Below are 27939 nucleotides of genomic sequence, written 5' to 3'. Positions count from 1 at the left end.
TGTTACCAAGAAATATTAATCGATCTAATAACTTTTGTAATGACATAAGTTTATGAATTTGAAAATTTAGAAATCATTTCATAAAATGTGAAGTTTTAACAAGTAACAAGGTTGACCATATTGTTTTGACTTCAAGAATGAATACGATACCAACAAATAAAATTGTCCCAAGTAAATTTCAACAAAGACAAAAGTCTATGAGTATTGCTATTATTGAAAAATTAATCTATTTTAAAGACAAATACAATTTTTTCTATAGATTTCCTAACTCGACAAGTCGATGACTAATCTACCACATATTGATACTCTATTTATTAAGGGTCTGTCGCTAACTAATGGACTGTTATACACACAAGACTAGATTCGAACTCCAAATACTTGCTTAAACGGACAAATGAGATGACCATTCAACCAATTCAAATTGATTAAAATAAATATTAATTATTTTTAATATTTTTAATTTATAAAATATTTATAATAATAATTACTATAGATAATTTTTATTTAAATTTTAATAAAAAAAATTATATAATTTTATATATTATCCCGTGCAAGACACGAAAACATACACTAGTTTTCTCATAAAAGCCAAAAAAATGTTTGTTAAGTTGTTACAAATACAACAAACAAGAAGTTTCCATAAGCACTAAATTTAATAACTATCAGTTCTCATATAAACTATAAAGTGATCATCGGTACTCATTGCTTTTTCATTTATTATTTCAATATGCACAAAAAGAACACTTGCAATTACATGATTAAGCAAGTAATGCAACAATGGTGGCTGATATGGGCATGTCCATAAATGCTGGAACTTCTGACTATTTGAAGAAGTATTCAAAACGTAGAATATCATTTTTTCAAAGCTCTTACATTATTGGAGTTTCTTTTGCTGCTGGCATTGGTGGTTTTCTCTTTAGTTATGATACTGGTATATATATATTATAAATGCATGCATTTAATTAATAACATTTCATACTAAATATCTAAATTGATTTAATTTGTAGGTGTAATATTTGGTGCTCTCTTGTATATAAATGAGGAGTTTGAATATGTCAAGAAGAGCTATTTACTTCAGGTAATATATAGAAACAGAATATCTTTGATTTAATTACTATCAATTTTATTATGTGTATATTCAAATCAATTACCAAGCTATTATATAGATTACTTAGTATTCTTTTAAAAAACTAATATCCTATTCTAAAAAAATTTAATGTTTGATAATTAATTTTATGTTAGATTATTTTATTAGTCCATATAATTTGATTGAATTTGTAATTAATTTTTTTTATTTAAAAAAACTTAACTACGTTCTTATACTAATTTTAAATTTGTAATCATATTTTTACTATTCTAAAAATGTTTAACTTAACAGAATAAGATCAGGTATATTCACTATTAGTAAAATGTATGAAAATATTTTTTTAACATTTACAGTTAATAATGATCTGATTACGAGTTTAAAATTAGTGCGAGACCCATTTGAAAAATTTTAAAATATGTGAAGAACCTAATCATAAGTTTAAAAAAATTATAAAGACTAGTAGTTAATTTAAAATTTTACTATTGAGTTAAAAAAAATAAATAAATAACGGCTTACTTTTTGTGTCTATGCAGAATTTTTGAATTACTATAATATATGATTATCATATTGTATTATTTTGTATATTCTGTCTTACCGGAGATAATTCTTAGCATGGCTTTGGTTGGAGCAATTTTTGGCACCGCCATAGGTGGTTACATTAACGATGTCTTCGGACGTAGAATTGCTACTAGGGGTGTTCGCGGTGCGGTTTGGTTCGGTTTTAAGGGAAAAAGTCATCCGATCCGAACGTTTAATTTATGTGCGATGCGGTTTAGATTTGATGAATTTTTTTTGAAAATCCGATCCGATCCGATCCAATTACAAGCGGTTTGGATCGGTTTGGATTTGCGGTTTTTTAAATAAAAAAATTAAATACATATAACAAGTCTCAACATCAAATTTTAAATAATCAACAATGACATAACAAGTCTTAACAATATCTTAAAAAACTAACGATAACATAACAATAGAAATAAAATTATATGTTAGTTAAAATAAATAATAAAATAATATTTTTAACATAAAATATTTATTAAATAATAATAATACATGAATAATAGAAAAATGTATAACAAATTGAACATGTTATAAGTATAATTGTAAATATAATAATAAAATAATAATATTATAGCACATTATGCGGTTTAGATTGGATTGGATCGATTATAAAAAGTAGATCCGAAATCCGATCCAATCCAGCGGTTTGCAAAAAATAGAATCCAATCAAATCCAAATTAGTATGGTTTTAATCGATTTTCGGTTTGGATCGGATTGAATGAGCGGTTTAATTTGGATCGGTTTGGATTTGAACACCCCTAATTGCTACAATCATAACAGATCTTAGTCTTATCATTGGATCAGTGATAATGGCTCTGGCACCAAATCCTATGCTTATCATAATGGGCCGTTTTTTAGTTGGCTTGGGTGTTAGTTTTGCCTCCATTACTGCTCTTATATATATTGTGAAAGTATCACCATCTGAAATAAGAGGGGGATTAATTAGTGCCAATTGTCTTATGATTACTAGTGGCCAATTTCTTTCCTATATCATCAATTATGGCTTGACAAGAGTAAGCTTCACTAACTTGCAAATTAACTAATAATATATATATCTTCAATTATAATTTATAAACATCGACTTATGTATGCATATGCAGGTTCCAGGGACTTGGCGTTGGATGCTTGGACTTGCAGCTACACCGGCTCTTATTCAATTGTTCTCATGATGTTTCTTCCTGAGTCTCCTAGATGGCTCTACCATAAGGTCTAAAATATAACAGTTATTATTTCTTTTAATTCAATATAGTGTTAGTGTTAAATAATTTTATACATAAACATCACACAAGAAAAAATAATTATTTTTTACATTGACAACATTGAATATTTATTCAAAAAAATATTTGATTAGAAGATTATATAAAATAATTTATACTACCAATTTATAAAAATTAAACTCATGTATATGTGGGTATATAACACTTTGATTCCTTTAAACTTGCAGAATAAGAAGGAGGAAGCTACCACTGTGCTTTCCAAAATTTACCCATCACCTTGATTGGAGGACGAAATAGCAATTCTTGAAGATCACTTGGAACAAGAAAGCAAGAATAAGGTCAAGGTTAAATTTAGTGATGTGTTCAAATTGAAAGAAATCAGATTAGCATTCATCTGTGGAGCTGGACTTCAAGCATTCCAACAATTTGTTGGAATTAGCGTTATAATGTACTATAATCCAATAATAATCTAGATGGCGGGCTTCAAGTCCAATGAACCAGCATTGTTCTTGTCACTTGTTGTTGCAGCCTTAAATGCTGCTGGCACAATTTTGGGCATTTACCTAATTGACATTGCTGGAAGAAAAAAGCTTGTTATTGGAAGCTTGTCGGGTGTGGTTGGAACCTTAATCCTCCTCTCTGTGTCTTGTATTATTATAGGAAATGAGAACAAAAGACAAGTTTTTGGATGGCTTGTTATTGCAGGTTTGGGTGTGTATATTTTATTCTTTACACTTGGAATGGGACCTGTTCCTTGGACTATGAACTCAGAGATATACCCTGAATAATATAGAGGCCCACAGTAAACTGGATTAGCAGTGTGATAATGTCAACTAGCTTCCTTTCACTTGGCCAAAGTTTCTTAATTCTTTTGGGAGTAGCTGTTCTTGCAATAGTATTTATAATTATTTACATGCCAAAAACAAAAGGATTAACTTTTGAAGAAGTGGCAGACATTTGGAACCAAAGAGCCTACGGAAAGGATAAAAATATAAAAAGCATCCTGGAGAAAGCAAGTGCATGATTTTTTAAAATGCACAAATCATTAGGTAAAGATTATTTGCGGGATCTTCTAACTTCTAAGAGGCCAATGTTGTGATGCATGCTCCAAGTCTCCAAATTTTTTCATGCGCCTTGGAATTTTTTTCAAAAGTTGTTTACATGAGAGAATGGATCTTCTTAATTGTTTTCTTGGAATTTTTTTTTAAAAGTTGTTTATACGAGGGAATAGATCCTCTTAATTATTTTTCTCAATTGTTTTGTCAAATATGATATTTACCATTCAACATGCTGAGTTATATATTAAAAACGGTAGCATGATCAAAGTATAATGGCTGCTAATTTTAGTTTTGATACCTTTTCCAATTGCAATTTTAAGTGTGTGACTCACAATAAAAATTTTCTTAATTCTAAACAGAATTTTATATATAAAAAGGAAGAAGGTAGAAGTAATTAGAAAATACACACTAATTTTTAAAAACTAAGGTTGAGATTTCTAAAAGTTGGATTAAAAAAATTGCCAGCACGGTTTGCACAAAATCTTAACATATAATTTTATGGATGGATTCGAAAAGTGAACGTGACTTGGCAAGAATAACAAAATGGAAGATGACGCTGCGATGAATCATAGCTTCTAATTTTTAAGTTACGATAAACAAGTGTGAACCAAATATCTCAGTATACCCCGTGGTATTCCCCTGAAAATGCATCTAGAAGAAAAAGTATTTGGAGTTAAGCTATAGACTATAGAGGGAACAAGGAATCAATTTAAAGGGACAACCTAAATTTACATTTTTAAAGCTTAAAAATTAATACGCCTGCCGTTACAGGAAATCCAATTACTATAGTTCTTTTTCCTGCTTCAAAGCAGAAAACCAAAATTGAGGGGAAAAGAGGTACATATAAAGATGTCAGACGCTAGTTGAGTTTTACTTGGCACTTAAAGTAGGAAACTGGCAAGGATCTCCAATGGCTGGAGCTCTTTCATTTTCATAGCTAGCAGCATAGCCACCACCATAACCACCTGTTGCACCCTGGAACCGTCCAGGGCCAGGGCCACGGCGGCGGCCATGGCCCTGGCGACGACCTTGGTTATAGTTATTCTCACCTTCTGCTGGCTTCAAAAACTCATTAATGCTGACAGACTAACAACATGAAACCAAATCAGCCAAAAAGCACAAGTCAGAACAGACGCATGGAGGAAAAATGTGAAATAAACAGGTGGAAGTGGAACCCATAATATCACAATAATATAAGGGCAATTTCTACATGGAATTCCCCTTCAGTGAAATAAAATAGTGAACTAAGTAAGAACGGCAATGAGTATGAAGGCTACAAGGGGTAATTTTCACTAAATGAAAAATCGAAGATGCCAAAAGTTATCGAAATTGATTTTAAATGTAATAGCAAACATAAGAAAAAGCAACAAAACCATACCTTCTTGGATTTCTCTTCCTTCTCAAGAGCCTCCTTGCGCTTATCCTTATCCGATCCCTGGACAGAAGGAAGACCCAATTGATGTTATGATATCCAGAATGTACTGCAAATCTAATATAATAAGATACAAAATAGAAGAGAAATGTACATCCAAATATTTTTACCAGTTTTATAAAGATGTCATCATTGTCTTTCTTGCTTGACAGTTGCTGCATGGATTCAAAAACTTTTGTATCTACCTTCCTCTCTTCAGTCTTGAGTGCTTGCAAGGCCTTCCTTTTCTCTTCTAGTACTTTTTCATATTCTTCCAGAGTCATTTCCTATCAAACAGATCAATCAGTCAGACAATGGGCTAAAATAATTAATAAGCACAATTTATGGAATTCTGCAGATCACTTCTAATGTTAAATTTTGAACTTTTACGTTAAAAACCTTCCCTTTTGCTCCCCCTTTCCCAAAATCCATATTCCCATTCCCAAACTAGTGAGTGTGGGTGCGAGAGAGAGAGAGAGAGAGAGAGAGAGAGAGAGAGAGAGAGAGAGAGAGAGCAGAACAATCACCTTATCTTCAGCTTCTTTTTCTGCTGCTTCATTAGAAGGGTTCTCCTTATTTCCATCTGCTGCAACATCATCTTCACCAGAAGGCTTATCATCACCCAAATTCTTTCCAGTTTCATTCACTTCCTCAGCCGCCCTAAGTAAATTGAAAAAGATAAGAAATGTGCAGCAGAACATTCAAGAAAATAGAATAAAGAAGAAAACATGTGTCAAGGATTGTTATCAGAACTATTTAGTGCATGGTTGTGACATGGAATACTTACGGAGCATGTTCTTCAGTTTGACTTCCCCAATTTCCTCTCCCAGAACCTTCCCGTTTGAATTCACTTCTGTATAATAGAAGAAGAAACACTTAAATAGAGGAATGGAAAGTCAGAATAATGCGTACTCAGTTCTTAGTGTAACATTCACCCGCGGCCAGTCCCACTGTGTCGTTCTCTTCGTGGATGCCCATCTTCACCACCTTCTCCATTGCTGAAGCCTCCACCACGCCCACGACCCCCTCGATAAGGACCTCGGGATCCACCATAACCAAGCCTTTCTGACGGCTTCCAGGTGTCTCCATCAGGAGCACCGTGACCAGCAGGGTCAGCAAATGAGTTCTCACCACCGAAAGAGTCACGGTTGAAACCACCAGCCCCACGGCCACGACCATATCCACGCCCACGTCCTCCCCCTCCGCGTCCGACGCGGGATGTTTCATTTCTTGCGTCCCTCACTATCACAATAAAAATCCGAATGTTTAGCATTAAGTAAAAGGAGATCAACCATGATATGAGCCTCATCAACAAAAAAAAAAAACCTAAGGAATCAGAATTTCAGATTACATAAAACAAATACATGCTTAACCGAAATAGAAGAGAAAAAAGGTTATCTTTCTAATCTAAATATTGAAGAATCGGTTTTAAACAGAAAAATACATTATTTTTTAATACAAGCTAATTTAATATTGAATAGCTAGTTTGAACCGAATCATCTTAAGGGACTTCAAGCACCATTGGAAAAATTCGACCCATTCTACAGCAAATATATTCCGAAAACAGTAACATGTAAGTTCTGTTTTCAACTGTTACCAATGTGGGATTACAAAGTCACCTTCACCTTAAACCAAGCATATCATTATACATGGTAAATCATGTTAGAAAGAATAGAAACACATGTAAGAATAGAGAAGTACGAAGCAAGTTTCAAAACAATTTGGTGTAAAAAGAACAACAAAAGGAATGGAGCAAAAGGGAAGAGCATGCTACGTGTCAGAATTCTATATTGCAAAACAAAACATATGGTTATATGCCAGAGCAGTGAATGTTCGTATAAGGAAACAAGAAAACATAAATCTTAGAACGCCATAAATAAAAGAGAGTCCAGAAAGAAAGCAAAACGATGAATAAGAATTCGCAATGAAAAAAGAGAGAAAGAAAACAGAACCAGCTTGAGAAGGAGGGGTAGGCTTGGTGGGAAGTTGAGCTGGCTTGTTGAGCTGAGGTTTCTTGGTGGCGGCGGCGGCGGGAGGAGCAGCGGACTTCTGCTGCTCGGCTTCGATTCGGTGGGAAGGGTCCTGTGTGTCGTCGGACAAGAGATCGAAAGGGTTCATTGTCGCCATTGCTGTGAATACCCGGAGAAGACGAAATCGGTGGCCGACGCGGTGGCTGCTCCTCCTCCCTGACGGGGTTAGTGTATGTTATTCCACCGAAACACAGATCCTATCTCATCAACAACTCCATCTATCAGCGGACCCAGAGAGAGAGAGAGGGAAAACGAAAAACCCTAGCCGCAAAAGATAGAGAGTGAGAGAGAGAGAGAGAGAGAGCGAGTGAAAGAAACGCACAGCAACCTCATCTACAATTGCGGGATTTATTTGGGAATTTCATGCCCCTTACTGCATTAGGTTACTTTTTCTAGAAGTAAATGTACTATTATCATATCGTATCATATCATTTTATAAATAAATATTTATCTTGCTAAAAAGTATAATACTAATTGTTTTAATTAGGAAATTTTATTTAATTATTATAGCAATATATTTTTATTTTCGGAACAGATATCTCGCTCATCATTATTTTTACAACTTAACAAAAAGGGATTTTTTTTTAAATAATTTATCAAAATATATAATTAGTAAAAATTTTACGAAAATGCATTTTATCTCTTATTTGGTATAAACGAAATACGTGTAATCTTATTTCTTTTATAATGTATATTTTTTTAAAATTGTAATAAATTATATATTTTAATAAATAAAATATTTATTTTATTTATTTAAAAAATCCAACAAAAAGTTAGTCACTATATTTATCGACGGTCTAAATTTTGGAGTAAATTTTTTTATTTTTTAAATGAAAACCAAAATACGAAAAGAAACTAAAATATAAATATTAAAAAAGTACATCAAAATACCTCAATCTGATTTTTCATTTTTGTACGACTATAACTATTGATTCACTCATTATCGTAAGAAAATCTTCAAGGCGTAGAGATATATTAAATGTTGGGCATATACTAAAATTTAGTTATTTATATAAAATATATATTAAAAATAAAATACAAATTAAAAAAATTTGAAATAATGTATATGATTATCAAAAATACTATATAAATAAAAAATAATTATTAAATTTGTTGTTATGTTTGTATATAAATATATATTTTATTTTATATATATTTGTACGGGACCTCGTCGGTATAGATTGAGAGAAGGATTAGGGACTCACCGATTTTGATGGTAGAGCGATAGGATAGTACCTGCAAAGATATTCCGATGTTCAAATCAAAATGGATCTAAAAAGTATATGTGAGGGTTAAAAATGTATATGTGTCCAAGCAAGCCATTGACTCTCTTTATATAGTTTGCGGTCGTTATCTTATCCTTGTTGGCTAAGATAAGAAAGTATTTGAATTTGAATATTAGTTAGGAATTTGTGGTTACTTGGCCAGTTTGGGTCGCGATAGTGGCCCGAACCCAGGTAATTAGGTCTTTTTTTTGTTTCCCACGGTATCTCCCAACCCGACAGGTTAAGGACTAATTCGTCGCAGATCTGAGCTCCATTTAAGGGTTTGTCGCTGGCCAATGGGTTGCTGCATGCACAAGACGGATTCGAACCCCGACACTTGCTTAAGCGGACGAGTGAGCTGACCACTCGACTAACCCAAGTTGGTTCCGTCTAAGATTAAGCAACACGCACAACCTACACCGCGTCGGGTACCGTCGTACATTGACCCTAGACGTATGGCGAGCACGACGCGTTGCCCCTTGGGAGTGGACACGAACGAGTAACCGTCTTCCGCAGCGTGCCCCCTCAAAGTGCTGGAACGAGCACGTCGCGTTGCCCCCTGCCCACGACACACCCTGCCGCACGCATATCCGTCATCCGCGTCGTGCGCCACACTAGGTCTGGCCTAGTGTTGGGCTGCGCACACCGCATTGCCCCTCGCAGTGGCGCACAGGCTGCCCGATGTTCCCACGTCATTGCTGCTCTGATAAGGGATGGATCGAGCCCGAAACAATATTCAATGTGCATTTTGTATTTTATATATATTATTATATTTTATGCAAAAAAATTTATGTGCAACAAAAAAATAATTACTAAATCAATCACTATATTTTTGTGTATAAAATATAAATACATGTGTTAATCAATTCAATTTTAATGTATATTTTGTATTTTAATAATTTGAGTGAATACCCCACTCAACCTCTGACAATTATCTCGAAAGGACAACGATGTTTCTAAGAAAAAAAAACATCCAATCGGATCCTAATCTTTTTTTTTTGGACTGATTAGCCCCTGTGCCAAAAAAATAACATTGACTTTTTTTTGCACAGGAGTCTCGTTGTCCTTTCGAGGTATTTGTCAAGGATCAAGTTGGATTTTTTTTTTTGTCATGAACCTCGTTGTCAGAAACTATTTTAAATTTTTTTCTAATAATTTTATATAATTAATTAATTTAATAACTAATTTTTTGTGTACATATTTATAATTAATTCTATATTAATAACTGATTTGATAACTTATTTTTAATACACAAATATATGATAATTAATTTAGTAAATAAGTTTTAATGTATATATATTATTTTTTAATAAAATAATAAAATGTTGATATCTACTCTATTTACGATTTTGATAATTAATTTAGTAAATAAGTTTTAATGTATATATATTATTTTTTAATAAAATAATAAAATGTTGATATCTACTCTATTTACGATTTTGAATGTGATCAAAAGTATTCATTCAAGATTTAGTTAGATTTGACAGGATTAAGTGGGATTTGTTCGGTTTTTTAGTTCCTTTTTGGTAGGTTTCTGTACATTTTCTTCTTTATTATTATTTTGAAGGGCCACATTTTCTTATTCTTATTAATTTGGTCATTTGACCTACTTTTATAAACAGTGAAGGCAATGCAATAGATATATCAAAGTAAAATTTCAAAGTTATAGTATAGTATAAAATTACTGTTGAGTGCTTTTTGGCAATTTCACATGTCAAACAGTAATGGTAGGGAAAGTTGACGAAATGGCATAGATAAGATATACAAAATATACTTAAATAAATAAAACAAAGAACATTAAACTGCAAAGCAGCTACAAATAACTCAATACATGTAACGATTACATTTTCTATGGTCCAAGAACACACAGAATGACTACCGTATACAATACAAACACACTATACTCTCATTTTCTTATTTTCTTTTCATTTTTTTTCTTCCTTAATTCCTATCTTCTGTGTTTCAATTGTTCTTTTTTAATCAATTCTCCTATTTATATGGTATCTGGAACAGATGCTATTCTACCTGTGAAGAGGAGCAAGCAACTCAGGAAGAGCAGGAAAGCATACACACACCGGGTCGATATGCCCATGCTGGCGGCAACCGGGCATATTTTTCCATTCCTGGCTGCTCATCAAAGGGATGCTCTACTAACTTGAGCAACCGGCGAACTTCGCTAAAATCACCTATTTCTGCAGCATCGATTGCAGTCTGGCACAGATAGTTTCTGAGAATAAATTTAGGGTTAACGGAATTCATCGAGGCCTTCCTCTGATCATCGGAAATGTCACTGGTCGAGAGCTGCATAACCCCAAGAAAAGCAATCATATTAAACAACAATGGCATCATTGCCTGTTGGTTGATTGCATCAAATGAATAGAGTTACTGTAGTACGTACCTCGTGTATGTAAGCCTTCAACCAACTGGTCCATGCTTCCTTCCGCTCGTTGCCGATATCTAATAGTACAGACTTCAGTGGGATCAACAACTCATCATCTGGAATGCTGGTATCTGCTTTAATATTTGAAAGTGTCCGAAAGAAGTTTGTGTAATCAACCTTATCTACAGCCATATTACTAAGAAGTTTACTGATCAGCTGCTTATTATATTTAGGAAGGCCAAGCTTCTTGGTCATTATAGCTTGATAATCATCCATAAATTTCGTTCCATACCTGAAACAAACCAACCATAAGGAGACAAATTTAAAAGCAGTTCAAATCTATTCCTCCTACAAGGGAAAATACATGCAAGTATTACTGCTACCTTTCCATCGCATAATTCGCCTCTTTCTCATTTATTAGTTGAGCAGCTGATAGAGTTGTTGTGAATTGTGCAAGATTCCACAAACCAATGTCAGGCTGGTTTGCAAAACAGTATCTTCTACCTGGAAGATCTGTGGTATTTGGGGTAAAGCTAGGATCAAAAGCATCCAAAAAGCCAAATGGACCATAATCGATAGTAAGACCCAAAATGCTCATGTTATCAGTGTTCAGCACACCGTGAGTGAAACCAACCCCCTGCCATTTCGCAATCAAGGAAGCGGTACGTTCGGCAACCTCCACCACCCAAGCTGACATAGGATGACACCATATGAAAAAACAGACAGAGCTAATCAGAACTCAAAGTTTTACTTAAAATAATCCCACAAATAACTGAATCATTATCCATATATTTGAAAAAACACAATCATTGTGTTAGTAAGGAAGTTAGAAAGAATACAATGGAGGTTTCTATGTTCAGAGTTTTTATGGAGCTAAATGACCTTGTGAACACATAGAACAACAGCCTATAAGGTATAATGTACCAAAACCTTACAAGTATTATCTCCAACAACAACAATAATAATAATAATAATAGAACCAATTCTTGTCTTTTATCTTTCATTGTCATAAACATTGAAGTAATCTGAGCAACAGAAGATACCAACTAACAACAGCAGAGAATAAAAGCCACATGATTTCTACACCAAATTTTCAACAAAAGACTTTGATAACAAAAATGCTAAGGTCAGCAGTATAATCCAGATTCACCAATTTGGATATTGTAGTGTCAGATCTTGTTCCCTTACCTGCATACTTGTTTGAAGTAAGATCCACAACAGAATGATCTTCATCACCAGTGCTAAAAGATAAGCCTTCACTCTTACTCATGTTCTCAATATGAGGAAAATGGTGTCTAATAGCATAGTCTGCCAAATCACGGACAATACCTAGATCCTCTTCACCTCTGGAGGCATGTATTTGGTATGACCCGAAACGGAGAAAAGATTGGGCAACTCTGCATACAATTGCACCAGGTTCTTCCTTCGGGTTGCCACTGCATGTGTGATATTAAGTTATTGAAACATATTCATCAAATCAACCTTCAACATGTGCATATAACAATATTCTTAAAGAAGATGTCAGTCTCCAAGTCCAGTTTTTTCATCATATAAAAAAATTAAAAGAAAGCCTAAAGTTTGTATGCTAAGAACTTGGGTCATTCTTCAGACGCTGGAATTTTACATGAACAATTACCAGCTAGAGACTAGAGTCATTATCATTATCATTAAACCAAGAAACATGAAAATAATCTAGCATTGTTGAGGTTAAAGTGAGCATACTCATAAAACATGTCTCGAGTGACCAGCTTCCCAGTGGTCACAAGACAAAGGGCGCGGGTTGTTGGAATCCCCAGGTGGTGCATTGCTTCACTACAAAGGAACTCCCGTATACTACTACGTAGCACCGCAAGGCCATCAGCAAAACGACTGTAAGGAGTCTTCCCAGCACCTTTGAGTTGTAGCTCCCACCTTTCAGACTTTGAGTTCAGTATTTCCCCCAGCGTAATTGCCCTACCATCCCCCAACTGCCCAGCCCACATACCAAATTGATGTCCACCATAGCACTGAGCATAAGGCAACCTGTATACAGTATAAACTCAATCAAGCCTAACCGTATCATTATTATCCATCCAAAAAAATCTGCTGACATCTATAAAACACTTACGCTCCAACCAATGGTGTTGCACCAGAGAAAATATGGGGAAAATCAGGCCTTTCAAATCTGAAACTCAAAACACAAAAAGGGTCAATAACTAATACTAAGCTTCACCAAAACACGTCTGACTACATTATTTGGTGTAGAGCATCCAGAGTTAAACCCTTCGATACAAGTACAAAATGCATGCAAAACATTAGTTGTAGTGTTGATAATGGCACAATGCACATGACAATAGAAAAAAAAAACCAGCCATGCTATATGTATATAAAAAATTAGCCACCAAATTAGTCAATCATATAGAATACATATTGAAATACAAAATACAAAATACACATTGAAATGAGTTAAATTTATACACAAATTCATAATGGCTAATTTCGGTGTGCATATATAGTATTTTTGTAAAAAAAAAAAAATAGTGGATAAGCCCCAAACAAATATGCAGTTTCCAAATTCTAATATATGAAACCGAACAATGGGAATCAAAGATCTATGCTTTAAGAGGAACACAAATTGAAGACAAAAGTAAAGACAACTAACTCTTTATGGTCCAAATCAAGGAGGTCAGCAACGGGTTCGGACCACGCTACAAGTTGGGGATCATCTACCTCAGCTGAGGGTGAAACCTTGGTATAACAAGCATGCAGCACCTGAAACCAAAACAATAATAATAATAATAATCAGAAAGAGGAAAAACGAAAACCTAAATTGGCGTGCCATTGAATCAGTATGGAATACGATATTGAAAAGGAAGTGAGAGGTGAGGGTGAGGTACCTCTCTAGGGAAGGAATCGATTCTGGGATCAGAGGGAAGTTCTTTGACGAAGGAATGGTCCCAATCGAGAAGGTGGAGCTTCTTCTTGGAGTGGGATTGGAGAGTGTGAGTGGAGAGGCGGTGGGTGAGGGAGTCAAGGGAGGAGGGGGATTCCTCCATGGAAGATGCTCCGCATGCAAATGAGATTCGAGTGCGAGTGGAGCGGCGAGGGTACAATGGTAAATTGACCCTGGCGCGTCGCAGAAAGAGTGATGTTTTGAGAGAGAAAGAGAAATGAAAATGGGCGAAGGTACTCGTGAGGCTCAGAGACAGCGGCATTACCATGTTGTACTTTGCGTTTTGCACTCTCTTTCTCTCCCTTTCTTTATTCTTCCCCCTCCTACCAAAATATTCTAATGTATTTTTAAGATAACTACCATATGCATGTAATAGATATTATAAATAATTTAATGCTATTTAATTATATTTTTATATAAAAATAGTAAAAATTTACGTACTCATTATAGAAAATTAATATTTGAGAATTATTCAATGAAAATAATTGCATATAAATTTTCATCAAATGTTTTTATATAAATAATTTTTTAAATTATTTTCAATCTTTTTTACATTTTCTTTTTCAAATAAAATCATAAATATACATCTTTTTTAATTTTTAATGTAAATTTTAAAGTAAATTTCAAGAAAAATATAATTATTTTGGTAAATTATTTCATGATTAATTTATTTCTTAAAATTTTATTAATTTTTATTTGTATTTGGGATATTGTGAATAATGACTATATTAATTAAATACGTTTATAATACTAAAAAAATGTTTTAATATAGTTTAAAAACACCAAAAAGCTAAGTAATAAGTGCCAATAAAAAGTTGGATAATAAATAGGAAAACAAAAATATCATATAAATACTAAAAATTAATTATATATGTATAATTATATATGTTATTTTACATATATATTTTTAATATATGTTTATATTTGATAATTAATCTTTAATTTACCTATAATATAATCGATGAAAAGATTTTTAATTTTTAGTATAAAGTGACCAAGATACTTTGACTGCACCAACCATTATCTCTTGGAGTGAATTGGATTATAACAAAAGTGTGTGTATAGATATATATAATATAATATAATTACATAATTCCAAAATTACAAATGTGCTCTTATAAAAGGATACTAAGAGTAACTTGCTTGAAAATTTAGTATTATTGATTATAACTTAATAATAACAAATAAACAATTATTTCCATTCAAGATAGAGGGAAAAAATAGGAAAAGATATTCTAAGAGATTATGAGAGGAGTTAATTATTAGAAAGAATCTTCTGTATCAAAATTATTAAAAATAATTGATTTATACTAAAATCAAAAACAAAAAGAGAAAAAGAAGATAAAAGAAGAAGCGAATCCACTTAAAAAAAACAGAGATAAGGATAGTATTTGTACTCTAACCCAATATTAGAACTCAGGTCTAAATAAGTCAAAAATGTCCAATTCAAATATTGGCTTTCACTATCCACAGACTTCCTTATAAGAGGTCGGATCGAATATAGACTCCACTCCAAAGAAGTCGGGGTCGAAAGATAGCTGGCAGATAACACTTATTTAAATAAGTAACTGCCCTTAAAATCTCTCAATCCACTTCCAAGAGCCATATCTCAACTTCTTTAAGATAAAAATATGGTTATCCACCTTAAAAGGTGGAACTACTCCAACGGTGGTTATTGATTCACCACTATAAATACACTGACACCCCTCAAGTATTTCTAAGTTCCAATACTCTCCAAACATGTTTACCCCTTTACTGACTTAGACATCGGAGTGTCTTTGCAAGTACCACCCCCTATTCCTTCTTACACACAAGTCGGACGGCAGCTCCCAGACGCGAACCAAGTCGAAGTCCACTGCAAAAAAACAGAGGGCAGAAAAGACATCCTTGAAGTATCCGGATTGGACCTCGGGTGGATGAACCCACTAGTCGAATACATGAAATTCGACATCCTACCCAAAAAGAAAAAAGAAGTCAAGAAAATTCGGAGGGAAGCACAAAACTACACTTTGGTAAAAAAATATCCTCTATAAAAGAGGGATATCCACACCATTATTAAAGTGCGTCCCTACCTCAAGGACAACAGAAGTCTTAGAAGAGGTCCATAATGGCATCTGTGGAAACCATCTCGGAGCAAGGTCCTTGGCTAGAAAAGTCATACGAGTCGGGTTCTACTGGCCGACCTTGCAGAAAGATGCCACCGAATTTGTAAAGAAGTGTCAGCCATGTCAAATGCATGCAAACTTCCACGTCGCTCCCCTCGAGGAACTCATTAGCATAACTTCTCCATGGCCTTTTGCAAAATGGAGATTGGACCTATTGGGACCCTTTCTCCAAGCATCTGGACAAGTAAAATATCTAATAGTGGGAGTAGACTACTTCACGAAGTGGATCGAAGCAGGGCCATTAGCCACCATCACAGCCCAAAGAAGTCGGAGGTTCCTCTACAAGAACATTATCACAAGGTATGGAGTCCCTCACTCCATTACTATTGATAATGGGACTCAGTTCACCGACTCCACCTTTAGAAACCTAGTAGCCAGTATGAAGATCAAGCATCAGTTCACCTCGGTAGAGCACCCGCAAGCAAACGGGCAAGTTGAAGCAGCTAACAAAGTCATACTGGTTGGGTTGAAGAAAATGTTACAAGATGCAAATGGAGCATGAGCTGAAGAACTCCCTCAAGTGCTATGGGCTTACCGGACCACACCTCAGTCTGCCACAGGAGAAACATCCTTCCGACTTGCTTATGGCATAGAAGCCATGATACCAGTCGAAGTCAACGAGCAAAGTCCAAGGGTGAGCTTCTACGATGAGGTTAGCAACATACAGGGGCACAAAGAGGAGCTCGAGCTACTTTCTGAAGTCCAAGAACAAGCCCAGATAAGAGAAGCAGCGTTAAAGCAAAGGATGACAAATAGATATAATAAGAAAGTCATCCGAAGAAGCTTCGTCCCAGAAGACTTAGTTTTAATCAAAAACGACATCGGAGTCAACAAGCCGGGAGAAGGAAAGCTCGCTGCTAATTGGAAAGGGCCATACAAGATAAGTGAAGTCTTAGGAAAGGGATACTACAAGGTAACCGACTTGAACGGTACCGAGCTACCAAGGTCGTGGCATGCTTCTAATATGAAAAGGTACTATAGTTAAAAGCAAACTCCAATTCCTGGTGTACGCTTTTTTCCGACTTCATGGTTTTTTCCCAAAAAGGATTTTCCTGAAGAGGGTATTAACGAGGCATCAAAGTGGAGGAGGGGAAGTATAAGTCTTAAAAACTCCCCTAGTAGCAAAAAAGTACCTTCATCAAAATGAATAAATATCTTTTTACTATATCTCTTTATATATTCCATTTCTCGTTATCATTATCCTACGAAACGCACCAACTTAAACTTGATAAAATGTAAAAATTCCATGCCCGACCTAAGTGGTCGGCAGGATAAAACGACGAGGTACAAGTCGGTGTAAAGAAGTTACACGGTCGATCATAATAACTCGGGATTCCAAAACTTAAAAATGACTACTTGGTCGGAAGAACCGAGAAAATAGAAATGCATCACAAAAATAACCTAAATTACAGAAACTCAATAAACGAAAATTGAGTACAAGTAATACAAAAAAGAGACAAGAAAACCCATCAAAAATCAAAGGCAGAAGCTGTCTCAAGTCTTTAAAAAAACCAAATAACTTAGACAAAACACAGCCTGCCAAGATAAAAGATTTTTCTAAAACAAAAAGATCAAAAAGGGTTTTTTAAAAAAAAAATAACAGAAGAGAAATTGCAGAAAGCATGCACGCACCAAACATACCTTAAAGCCCTTATCCAAAAAGGGCAAACATTAAAACGCATTTTTTGTTAACGGCCAAAAGGCCAGAAGAGTCAACCACAACAACAATAAAAACATAAATTGTTCAAAAAAGGGGGCCCACAAGCCGGACCCCAAATAGCTCGAATCAATTAGAAGAAGGAAAATTAAAGGTCACCAGAAGGAAGAGAAGTCGGATCAGCGGCAGGGGAGGACATAGCAGTCTCTTCAGCAGCAGGGATCGGAACCTTTGAAGACGTCGGCTGAGATCCCTCCAGTTGATCCTCACAAAGAGGATATTCTACAAGTCTTTGTCCACGGGTCTTCAGCTCAGAAAACGTCTCACGTCGGAGAGGAGAAACAATAGCCCCATCCACAACAATCTTATCACGATCAAGAGGGAAAAGATCCAGGCCAGGAGCAATGACTCCGACCTGCTCTTTGAAAATTCTCCAGGCCTCCTCCGAGCTCTCCGCCACGGAGTCCTCTAAATCCTAATAAGCCTCCCGACCTCTCTCCAGCTCCCGCTGGAGATCAATGTTCTCGAAAAAGACCCTTACATAATTCTGCTCCGCCATCTCCTTAAGGCCCTCTGCCATAGCACACTGGGCCATCAACTTCTTCTCCCTCTCCTGAAGTCGGGACCTCTCCTCCTTCAACCAGGTAACTTCCCCCTAGAGCCTCTTCTCTTCCTTTTGATAGAAGCCAATCCTCCCCTCCAACTCCTCAACCTTTCGGGTAGAACCCAAAGAGCTGAGGGGAGTTTGGTCCAAAATGTCAAGAAGTTTTGTGCATACCCCAGCAGTCCGAACACTCCCATGAACCATGATATTAAGATGGTTTCGAACAGAAGCATCATCCATATTAATTCGAGTATGGGGAAAGATGTGATTTCGAATGAATTTGGGACCATCAAAATTAGTCTCCCCAGAAAGAGAAGAGCCAAACTCTAAAGTCTTGTGCTTCTTCTTCTCGGGTTCAGGGGAAGGTCGGATGGGGGAAGGAAGAGAAGAAGCAGACGTAGAAGTTACCATAATAGGACGCGAAGAGGTCCCTAGATCACGAGGAGGAGGAGCGCCAGCAGCCCTCGCGGCATCAACACGTGCCCGCGACCTTCTCTTGGCATCATGAACCTTCTGGTAGGAGACGCTGGAACCTTTCTTCACCATCTCTGAAAAGAAGAAAACAAAGAGTCAGACTACAAGTCGAAAGTTACCAAAAAACAACAAAAAGAAAAAGCGAAAGCTACCTAATTGGGTCCACACAAAGCTTGGAGATCCCAACAGAAATTTTTTAGTATCCAAATAGGGGGCCCTTCCCCAATCATCTCGGAAAAACCCCACGATAGCCTCCTCTACCTCATCCAAAATCTTCCAGGCCATATTTCTCCACTGGAGAGGCCTCTAGCCAGTAAAGAGGAAATCGGGGGTTGGAGTTCTCATCAAGGAAAAATGGATGGTAACCCTCTACAGTTTGGACTTTAAAAAAGAAATTCTTGAAATCATGAAAAGATTCGTCAAACATAGAAAAAACCTTCCGACCTTGAATGACCCGGAAAAGAGATCCACTGTTGCTTGTTATTTTGCCCACTAAAGAGCTTGGTCATATGGAAAAGATAGAAAAAGATCCTCAAAGAGGTTGAAAAATCCATCTCTCGACTAACAAGCTGATAAATTTTCATGAAACCCCAAGAGTTGGGGTGAAGTTGGATAGGAGCAATTTGGCAATGACATAGCACGCTTAGTTCAAAGTCGGAAAAAGGCAGAAGGACCCCTAAGCGGGTAAAAAGACATTCATACATAAAAAAGAAATGAGGGTCAGCATCGGCAGCCTTCCCAAAACAAACCCGGTCTTCAGGACCCGAGGCAATCAACTCATACTTGGGCTCATCATCATCAGAGTCACAGATCCTATGGTGGGTACGGAAGTCGGTGATGTAGTCTATGTCTACTAAGGGTTCCTCCCCAAGAACTGTAACGTCTACTCACTCAGAAACGTGAGAAGTCATATTTTCCAGTAAAAAGAAGTAGATAAAAACTAAAAAGACAACGAGACCTACAAAAAAAAACGGAAAAAATATCAAAAATAGGGTCTCTAAAATAACAAAGTAGTCCCTCAATAAAACAGAGTCACTAGATCTACAGACAGACTCGCTACGAACATGCAAAAACTCTTCCAATGTGCAAAATAAAGCATCAAATAAACAAAGAGGGGAAGAAGAAGAAGAAGAGACTAACCTTTATTGATAAGCGCAAAGAAAAACGAATACAAACAGCAGCAGAGCACTCCAAAAAAGGAAAGACTAGAAAGTTTCTTCCTTTGAAAGAAACAGAGAATGTAAGCAGGAAGTTTTTGAAGGCAAAAGAAAACAAAGAAAAGAGAGGGAAAAACATTTATAAACACGCTAGGAGCAACTTGGTAAAAATCGACGCAATCATTAAAGAAATGCGCCGTTACCAATGTAACTGCTCCCAGGAGTAAATGCGAGACCCGTAACAGATGCGACGTTTGATTAGACGTAACTGTTGAGAAATTTAAATCATGTCGGTTCTCAAAATCTCGTCGGCTACAAGCCTGAGTTCAAATACTCGAATCCAACTCATAAGTGAAAGAGACCGGACTCGAGTAGAGGCACTGTTCATACCCTGACCCAATACTAGGGCCCAAGTCCAAATAAGCCAAAAAGGCCCAATCCAAAGATTGGCCTTCACTATCCACCAACTTCCTTATAAGAGGTCGGATCGAATATAGACTCCACTCCAAAGAAGTCGGGGTTGAAGGATAGTTGACAGACTTATTCAAATAAGTAACTGCCCCTAAAATCTCTCAACCCACTTCCAGGAGACATATCTCAACTTCCCTAAGATAAAAGGACGGTTATCCACCTTAAAAGGTGGAACTACTCCAACGGTAGCTATTGGTTCACCACTACAAATACACTTACACCCTTCAGGTATCTCTAAGTTCCAATACTCTCTAAACCTGTCTATCCCTTTGCTGACTTATGCATCGAAATGTCTTTGCAGGCACCACTCCCTATTTCTTCTTACACACAAGTCGGACGGCGGCTCCCAGACGCGAACCAAGTCAGAGTCCACTGCATCTGAACCTTGGGCCAACCTTACAAGCCCAATCTGTTAAGAGCAAATTACTCAGATAGTATTTTCTTTCTAATTTATACTTTTTTGGTATTTTTCTTAAGAGACATACTACATAAATCATTCTTAACAATTTTGATATAAAAAAAAAATCCTTTTTAAAAATCAACTTTTCCAAACAATTCTGTACAGTAATTTTCCAAAAAATAAAAAAGCAGATATTTATCTTCTAATGCCCCTACATTATAGTAAAATTAAAAAATTTCCCCAAAGAAGTTGAAAAATTGCAAAGCTGACGTGTTCGAAAGCACTGGCCTGAAAGCGTTGAGCAAGATCCATTGGCCTCCAAACCTTCAATTCAAATTGGGTCTCCTTTCAATCGCCGAAGACCGACGAGCTTCTCTCAATTTTGACGCTCGTGGACCTCAATGGAATTTGATCGCTCCGATAGCAGTGGTGGGTCATTCCAAAAATTTCATCTTTTTTCTTCCCTGTTTTCTTTCTCGATTTTTAATGTTTTCTTAGTGCTTGTAATGTGTGTTGTTCCTGGAGACTTTGGCCTTTATGGGCAGTGGATTGCTTCTGAATTCTGATGAATTATATTCTTACTTTAATTTATTTTTATTTTCATTATTTTTAGATTATTTGAGCTTTGTTTAGTTACTATAGTGGTACTGGACTGAAATATCAACTCTCTAATTCATGAAGAAACCCTTTTCGGATTGCTGCTGTTATTGTTGCAACTTGCAAGTTGATGCTTTGTTCCTAGAAACTGCCACATTGTGGGCTTTTACCATTTAAGATGATTTTAACTCCATATTTAGATTAATAATTGCAGCTGCTTTGTGGGGATGGATGTGTTTGAATAAATCATGACTAGAAATTGATAAGTGAACATTTAATGTAGACCTGTGTATTTGGCTAGCAATCTGTGTTCTTTTTGCTAAACCTGATTTTTTGTCTTACAGACTGATTAAGGTATTGAGTTAAGAGATTTGTTTTGTGCCACAAATGATGGGTCCTGAATCCTAGAAATGAACATTATTGGTGCTTTATGGTATTTTTCTTGTCACTTATGTGTTTTTGAGCATTTCACATTCTTTCACAGAAAACTCATCCAAAGAAGCAAGAATAAGAAATAAAAAGCAAAAAGCATGTACTTGCTTTGCTTTGTCCTTGAAATCTGTCATCAAGTGAACGAAACGGGTATTGTCATAGGAAAATTACTGTAAAATTAGATTGCAAAGAGTGGAAAGTATAATCTTTGAAGTGGAAAGCATTGCATGCACCATGTCCAATTAATAACACAAACTATGATATACTCGTTGTAAATCCAAAGATTTTCTATTCAGCATCAGTCCTCCTTGATGTCCATAGTCATAATTGATGTGCAAAATGGAAATTAGAAACCATGTCAGTTTTATGCTCTGTTTTCATCTGTTTGCATGATAAAATTAAATATCAAAAGAAAAGTTTAGGTGAATATTTCAGATATGAGAATCGGCATCATAGATGAATTTTTATCCCGTTTTGACTATGCCGTATGGATTTTAGTATTAAAGAGGTTACTAGCATATTAATCTCCAATGTCTTAAATGCCTGCAGGAACAGATGATGATTTTCCTCCTTCCCATCGAAACAAATTCAAACAAGCAGATCATGCAACCGGAAACGGCAGATTAGCAGCTGTAGGTTCTGGTCCATTTCCTAGGGTGCAAAATGACATGGAAACCCAAATCCACAACATTGAGCAAGAAGCATACACCTCTGTTCTGCGGGCTTTTAAAGCTCAATCTGATGCAATTACTTGGGTATGCATGCTTTTTATTCGTTAGCTTTGTTTCCTATGGATTGTGTTAGATAGGATTAAAGGTTCTTGTCTTTGTACATATGCACTTCAGGAAAAAGAAAGTTTAATTACAGAGCTTAGGAAGGAGCTCCGTGTATCAGATGAAGAACACAGAGAACTTCTATCCAGGGTCAACGCCGATGACATCATCCGCGAGATAAGGTCATATTATGTTTTGTCATGCCTTCTGCACAGTTTCTGTATACCATTGAACAAAACATGGTTAGTTCTGCATTCCAATCTGGGGTGTAACCTATTGTGCTGTTAGGGAGTGGAGAAAGACAAGTGGACTCCAACCAGGCGCAGTAAATACTTCTCAACCAGTTCACGACCACATACCCAGCCCTACTGTTTCTGCTCCTCATAAGAAACAAAAAACTTCACAATCTGTAGCTTCGTTATCATTGGGTGCACCATCACCAATAGTTCAACCATCGTCATCCACGGCGAGGCAAGGACCTCCATCAGGAGGAAAGACTAAAAAGCCAAAATCAGTAAGTATTTTCATATTGGAGTATCAAAATTACATGTTTCTGTTCCTTTTTGTCTTTTCTCAATCAGTAGAAGGAATTAATTGATTAGTTATTTCTTAATGAAGTCCCTACAGTTACCTTCTACAGGTCTTGCTAGCAGAAGCCAGGTCACTAATCGGGGGGGTTGTTCAGGTGCCTTCGCAACAAATCAGCCTCCTGAAGCAACCTCTTATGATCCTATGATCGGAAGGAAGGTTTGGACAAGGTGGCCTGATGACAACCACTTCTACGAAGCTGTTATTACTGATTATAATGCATCCGAGGTTTGTTTATTGTATACTTTAAAAAAATGGAAGTAAAACATGAACCTCAGTTAATCGTTCCACTTAAATATTTGACAGGGTCGGCATGCCTTGGTCTATGATATGAATGCAAGAAATGAGACCTGGGAATGGGTCAATCTAAAAGAGGTTGTTTAACTGTGAGATCTTGATAATATGAAGAAATCCTTCTATTTTCATAGATCCACTTTCTGTTCCCATCTGTATCAAATATCATTATATCACTTGTTTGAATTTATTTTAAGAGTTTGTCTGTTGTTGATTATCACTCACTCAATTGCATTCGATTCTTGTTATTAATTATCTATCTGATATGCTAGATATCTCCTAAAGATATTCGATGGGAAGGTGAAGATCCTGGAATATCCCAAAGAGGTGTTCGGGCTGGTCCAGGTAGAGGGATAAAGAAGTCTGTATCTCGTGGTGGTGCCGTTACAGTTGTTGGGAGAGGTAGGGGAATGACAAAGGTTCTTAAGAAAAATTTCATTTCATCACAAACAAATGGGAGCAGGAGGAAACCTACAAGTGATATTGAGTTACTCCACACAGATACCCTTATCAAGGAGGTATTAGCATATGCATTAGGGCATTCACGAATTTTTTTTCCTTTCTTTTTTCAAGATACAAATATTTTGGCTCATTATTACCTGATAAAATGAAACCAAAGCAGGTTGAAAAGATTTTTAGCGCCAATCATCCGGATCCGGTAGATATGGAGAAAGCAAAGAAAATGCTCAAAGTCAGTATATAGTTATAGCATGTTTTCTGAATGGCCTGCATTTATCATCTTTAACTCATCATCAAATTTGATGGTTCAACTGTTGAAACGCAGGAACATGAACAGGCTCTTGTTAATGCAATTGCCAGGCTCGGGGATGCATCTGACGGTGAAAGTGGTAATAATAACTAAAGTAACTAGAAAATTTTTAATGTAGAATTGAATGGAAGTCGGTGTTTCACCAAATCTGTTGTATCTTAATGATCGGGTATTGCAAGAAAGCCAGCAAAACCATGGAGGCACCCTCTTTTTCTCTTGTAAGTTATAACTGTTACAACCGCCAGCCAACATAGTAGTTGAGGTTAGCATAATATGCTGGCGAAATACAAGGATGTGAACATGTTTTTTAACCCTTTGTTCTGTATATAGACTATAACTTTCTAATTCCCTCTTCAAATACTTCTCCGGCACCATGTCTTGTCTTATTCTGATCCTCTATCCATTATGTAGTATAACCAGCAAGAATGTTTAACTTGTTGATTATAAGACACTTTTGTTCCTTCAACTCTGTTGCTTTAAACCAGATGGAGAGCCTCCATTTTCCCAAGTACAGTCCACAGATCGGGAAATAGGGCGGAAGAAGCGAAAGCATAATCATTTGGGTGGTGTTTCTGTTGGCAAGTTGCCAACAGATGGCAGTGCTTCGTCTGCTCACCCACGTGAAGACAGCCATTATAGATGACTTAAGCAGGGGGCTGCAGGGCCTTTTACCTTACCACTGTAATGTTCAATATGCAACCGTTTCTTTTGCATGATGTGCATGTATCTTATTTTACCTTGTTTACTAGTGTAGCTTTTTGCCATTAGAATTGGCTCCAATCTAGTGAAACATCATATGTATGTAAATCTACTGAAACATGGCATATGTATAACCTGTAAATTATTAAACTTGAAAGGAAAGGATGGTTCTTGTGCTTGATCTGAATTTCATTCATTAAGAAGATTGACACACAAGACAACACAAATTAACAGTCTAATCTGCAGATCCATCAAGTTATAGGTTTATGTACAATAATAAACTAATCCCAATCAATTCACACACAGCAATAGAAATCAAACTGTTTGGGTTCTATAATGATGCAGCGAATTTGACAATGAGATCAACCATCTGAGCATCATAAGCAGGCCCTTCCATTTGGAAATGGCCAACTCCATCGATGAGGTGCATTTCGACGCGACCGGCGGCAGAACTAAGCTTATTTCTGAGCTGCTTGACACTGGTGAATCCATCCTGTGTTCCCATAATGAAGAGTTTTGGTTTCTGGGACTGTATAATGGCTTTGTGGTGTCTTCCAAACAGGATTGATGCAGTGATTCCAAATGGGTAACCAATGCTTACATAACCAATGACTTGTTCTATCTTATCAACAGCGGAGCCAGCAATAGGAGCACCTTCAATAACAAAAATACAAAACAAGTGTCAATTTGTCATGCCCTCAGGCAGAAGCTCTTTTGAATTTGCATCAATTTTTTGTGCATAAGCTTCCTTTCTTTTCTTTATGTTTTTGCTTTTATGCTAAAATTCATTTTTCTTTTGGGTTCAACAATATCAAATTCTAGACCTTTGGATCGGTGACAGAAACACATGAAATCACTTATATGAAACCCTAGGGAGCAAAAAGATTCCATTGAGGATAATGAAAACGATGAATTGAAGAGATCTGAAAGGATGCTGACCGGCGGAAGAACCAACCAAGAGGATCTTGCGGAGAGAGAGGTGGTCGGAGACCCAATTAGAGACGGAAACGACGTCGTTAACTTCGGAGAAGCCGGTGAGAGAAGCTCTGCCAGTAGACCTGCCGACGCCTCTCATGTCGAAGGTGACGGCGACGTAACCGTTTTCGGCCAAACCGGAGGCGATCCCCTTGAGGAGGCCCTGCGAACCACCCAAGACGGAGTATGGGTGAACGAGCACGATGGCCATGGTTGGGGATCCGTGTCCCTCTGACGGTTTGAAGAGGCGCGTGCGGAGCTTGACCCCATCTGTGGAATCCACCATGAATGACTCCACTGTGTAGTTCGACATTACTTTTTTTCTTTCTATTCTTGCTCCTCACTCAGTCGTGAGCTTCAACTGTTACTGTTTTGGAAACTTGATCAATTTTGAGGGGTTAGTTACACTTATTGCTTGCTTGCTTTAATGGTTTTGGGTCACACTCATTTATTCACCACCTCCTCCACTTTCTTCTTCTTCTTCCATCCTCTGCTTTCACCGAAAAGTAGTAGTTTACATGAATATTATTAACTGACTTTAATTTTGATGCTTCAATTAAATTTATGTATTTAAATCATAAATTTTAAAATATTTATTTTTATTAATGTAATAATATACAATGTTTTTAAATAGGCAACAATACCTATTCTTTGGTCACAATTTACAAGGTATGGATCCTTATAGAAGAACTAAATCATGGTCATTTTTGCATATAATAGCTCCCTTCCCTGCAAGTTAATCGAACAACTGGTAACCTTTGAGCCAATGGTTTCTAAGCACTCAATTTTTTTCATTCATTTTCCATTTTCGGTTGGTAGTTGGATTGATTGAGTAGTGGAAATTGCTTTTGTGCTCAGAGAAATATAGATGTCATTATTAGACCAAGGGCGAAGCTAGGTAATATTTTGCGGGGGCCAGGATTTTTTTGTTTTGTTTTTTATTTTAATAAAAAATAATTAAAAAATATATTAAAAAATTAATTTAAAATAATAATTAAGACTTAAACTTATTCTTTATAAGATAATTAAATATATTATATATTAAAATAATTAAATACAAATATTTTAAAATTAACTTTAAATATTATAAAGATAGATTATTACATTTAAAATCTATAAATATTATTCAATTCTTTTTTAGATGTTTTCTGTAAAATTATAACAAATTATTAATAAAATGTATATATGCTTCATTTAAATAATTTAAATCACAACTATAACTTATGTAATAGAAAAATCAATAACAATATTACTAGAATTGAAATAAATTAAAATTTGTAATTTATATAGACAATTGGGTTTGACGATTCTTTTTTAATTTAAAGTCATTTATTATTAAATTCATATAGAAAGTAGCTACAACTATCATCTTTAATTTTTTTTCAAAAATCTAAATTACTATTATAAAATTATAAACTAAACAAATACATTAACTTAAGGGCAAAGGCTAAAGTTATGAATTAAACTTTTTAGAAAAATAACAAACTTTGAATTTTAATATATATTAATATATTTTAATAAAAATTTATGATAATAGTATAACCTTTACAATTCTCATTGTTCTTTATTTTTCAATGATAGACTCTATGTCCTTTCACGGTATAACATTGTTGTATAGATTAAAAAAAAAATGAAACTTAACTTCTTAACAAATAACAATTACAAGCCAAATCAAAAGAAAAGGAAGATGGGGATATTAATATGAACTAATTAAAGTAAGATTCACAAAAAATAAAAAATAAAAAATAAAAAACTTACAGAGATAACGAGAAGAGAAAAATAAGTGAATGACTCTTTGTTTCTTTTTAGGTCAGACTTAGAGAGTGACACTAAAAAAGAGAAAAGAAAAAAGAGATTTTTAATTTTTGATTCAATTTACAAATAATAAACATGTACAATTGTACATCAAATACTACATGATTTATTAGGTTTTTTCTTTCTTTTTT

General features: G+C 35.6%; 4 protein-coding genes and 1 pseudogene across 10 annotated transcripts; 2 read left to right on the top strand and 3 right to left on the bottom strand.

Moving 5' to 3' along the window:
- Positions 1–777: 777 nt before the first annotated feature.
- On the top strand, positions 778–3886 carry LOC107616266 (inositol transporter 1-like; annotated as a pseudogene).
- Positions 3887–4523: 637 nt separating this feature from the next.
- LOC107617555 (RGG repeats nuclear RNA binding protein A) lies at positions 4524–7781 on the bottom strand. The gene is made up of 7 exons (XM_016319331.3): positions 7284–7781; positions 6267–6573; positions 6119–6184; positions 5859–5991; positions 5463–5618; positions 5299–5355; positions 4524–5006 (listed from the first exon to the last, which is right to left on the bottom strand). Exons 1-7 carry the CDS (start codon positions 7456–7458, stop codon positions 4791–4793), a joined length of 1110 nt encoding a protein of 369 aa, XP_016174817.1. The 5' UTR covers positions 7459–7781; the 3' UTR covers positions 4524–4790.
- Positions 7782–10386: 2605 nt separating this feature from the next.
- LOC107617554 (selenoprotein O) lies at positions 10387–14290 on the bottom strand. The gene is made up of 8 exons (XM_016319330.3): positions 13883–14290; positions 13648–13757; positions 13114–13170; positions 12729–13028; positions 12195–12442; positions 11390–11696; positions 11025–11298; positions 10387–10927 (listed from the first exon to the last, which is right to left on the bottom strand). Exons 1-8 carry the CDS (start codon positions 14204–14206, stop codon positions 10673–10675), a joined length of 1875 nt encoding a protein of 624 aa, XP_016174816.1. The 5' UTR covers positions 14207–14290; the 3' UTR covers positions 10387–10672.
- A 6818-nt stretch (positions 14291–21108) lies between these two features.
- On the top strand, positions 21109–25205 carry EML3 (Emsy N Terminus (ENT)/ plant Tudor-like domains-containing protein). Of its 7 annotated transcripts, none has more exons than XM_016320153.3 (10): positions 21109–21295; positions 22445–22650; positions 22741–22850; positions 22957–23182; positions 23296–23484; positions 23563–23631; positions 23823–24068; positions 24173–24241; positions 24335–24398; positions 24805–25205. In XM_016320153.3, exons 1-10 carry the CDS (start codon positions 21268–21270, stop codon positions 24960–24962), a joined length of 1365 nt encoding a protein of 454 aa, XP_016175639.1. In that variant the 5' UTR covers positions 21109–21267; the 3' UTR covers positions 24963–25205. The 7 variants fall into 7 exon arrangements, 6 of the variants coding, with proteins under 6 accessions (XP_016175639.1, XP_088356072.1, XP_088356071.1 ...); XR_015899940.1 differs by having other exon boundaries at positions 21124–21295; positions 24335–24537; XM_088499946.1 differs by having other exon boundaries at positions 21124–21295; positions 22451–22650.
- Positions 25190–26542, bottom strand: LOC107618173 (alpha/beta-Hydrolases superfamily protein). Its single transcript, XM_016320156.3, has 2 exons — positions 25958–26542; positions 25190–25672 (listed from the first exon to the last, which is right to left on the bottom strand). Exons 1-2 carry the CDS (start codon positions 26304–26306, stop codon positions 25350–25352), a joined length of 672 nt encoding a protein of 223 aa, XP_016175642.1. The 5' UTR covers positions 26307–26542; the 3' UTR covers positions 25190–25349.
- Between the last annotated feature and the right edge of the window lie 1397 nt (positions 26543–27939).

Source organism: Arachis ipaensis, chromosome B9, assembly GCF_059453495.1.
Source record: "Arachis ipaensis isolate K30076 ecotype BB chromosome B9, ASM5945349v1, whole genome shotgun sequence".
Lineage (NCBI taxonomy): Eukaryota > Viridiplantae > Streptophyta > Magnoliopsida > Fabales > Fabaceae > Arachis > Arachis ipaensis.
This window is presented reverse-complemented; position numbering and strand designations above follow the sequence as displayed.

Coding starts and splice junctions, on each gene's coding strand:
- LOC107617555 (XM_016319331.3), bottom strand. CDS start 7,458: ATGGCGACAATGAACCCTTTCGATCTCTTGTCCGACGACACACAGGAC. Junction 5,619..5,858: donor AAAAAGAAGCTGAAGATAAG/GTGATTGTTCTG, acceptor TCTGTTTGATAG/GAAATGACTCTGGAAGAATA. Junction 5,356..5,462: donor ATGACATCTTTATAAAACTG/GTAAAAATATTT, acceptor CCTTCTGTCCAG/GGATCGGATAAGGATAAGCG.
- LOC107617554 (XM_016319330.3), bottom strand. CDS start 14,206: ATGGTAATGCCGCTGTCTCTGAGCCTCACGAGTACCTTCGCCCATTTT. Junction 11,697..12,194: donor TACTTCAAACAAGTATGCAG/GTAAGGGAACAA, acceptor ATCCTATGTCAG/CTTGGGTGGTGGAGGTTGCC. Junction 10,928..11,024: donor TGAAGGCTTACATACACGAG/GTACGTACTACA, acceptor GGGGTTATGCAG/CTCTCGACCAGTGACATTTC.
- EML3 (XM_088499944.1), top strand. CDS start 21,268: ATGGAATTTGATCGCTCCGATAGCAGTG. Junction 22,851..22,956: donor GACATCATCCGCGAGATAAG/GTCATATTATGT, acceptor TTGTGCTGTTAG/GGAGTGGAGAAAGACAAGTG. Junction 24,399..24,804: donor TGCATCTGACGGTGAAAGTG/GTAATAATAACT, acceptor GCTTTAAACCAG/ATGGAGAGCCTCCATTTTCC.
- LOC107618173 (XM_016320156.3), bottom strand. CDS start 26,306: ATGTCGAACTACACAGTGGAGTCATTCATGGTGGATTCCACAGATGGG. Junction 25,673..25,957: donor CTTGGTTGGTTCTTCCGCCG/GTCAGCATCCTT, acceptor TTGTTATTGAAG/GTGCTCCTATTGCTGGCTCC.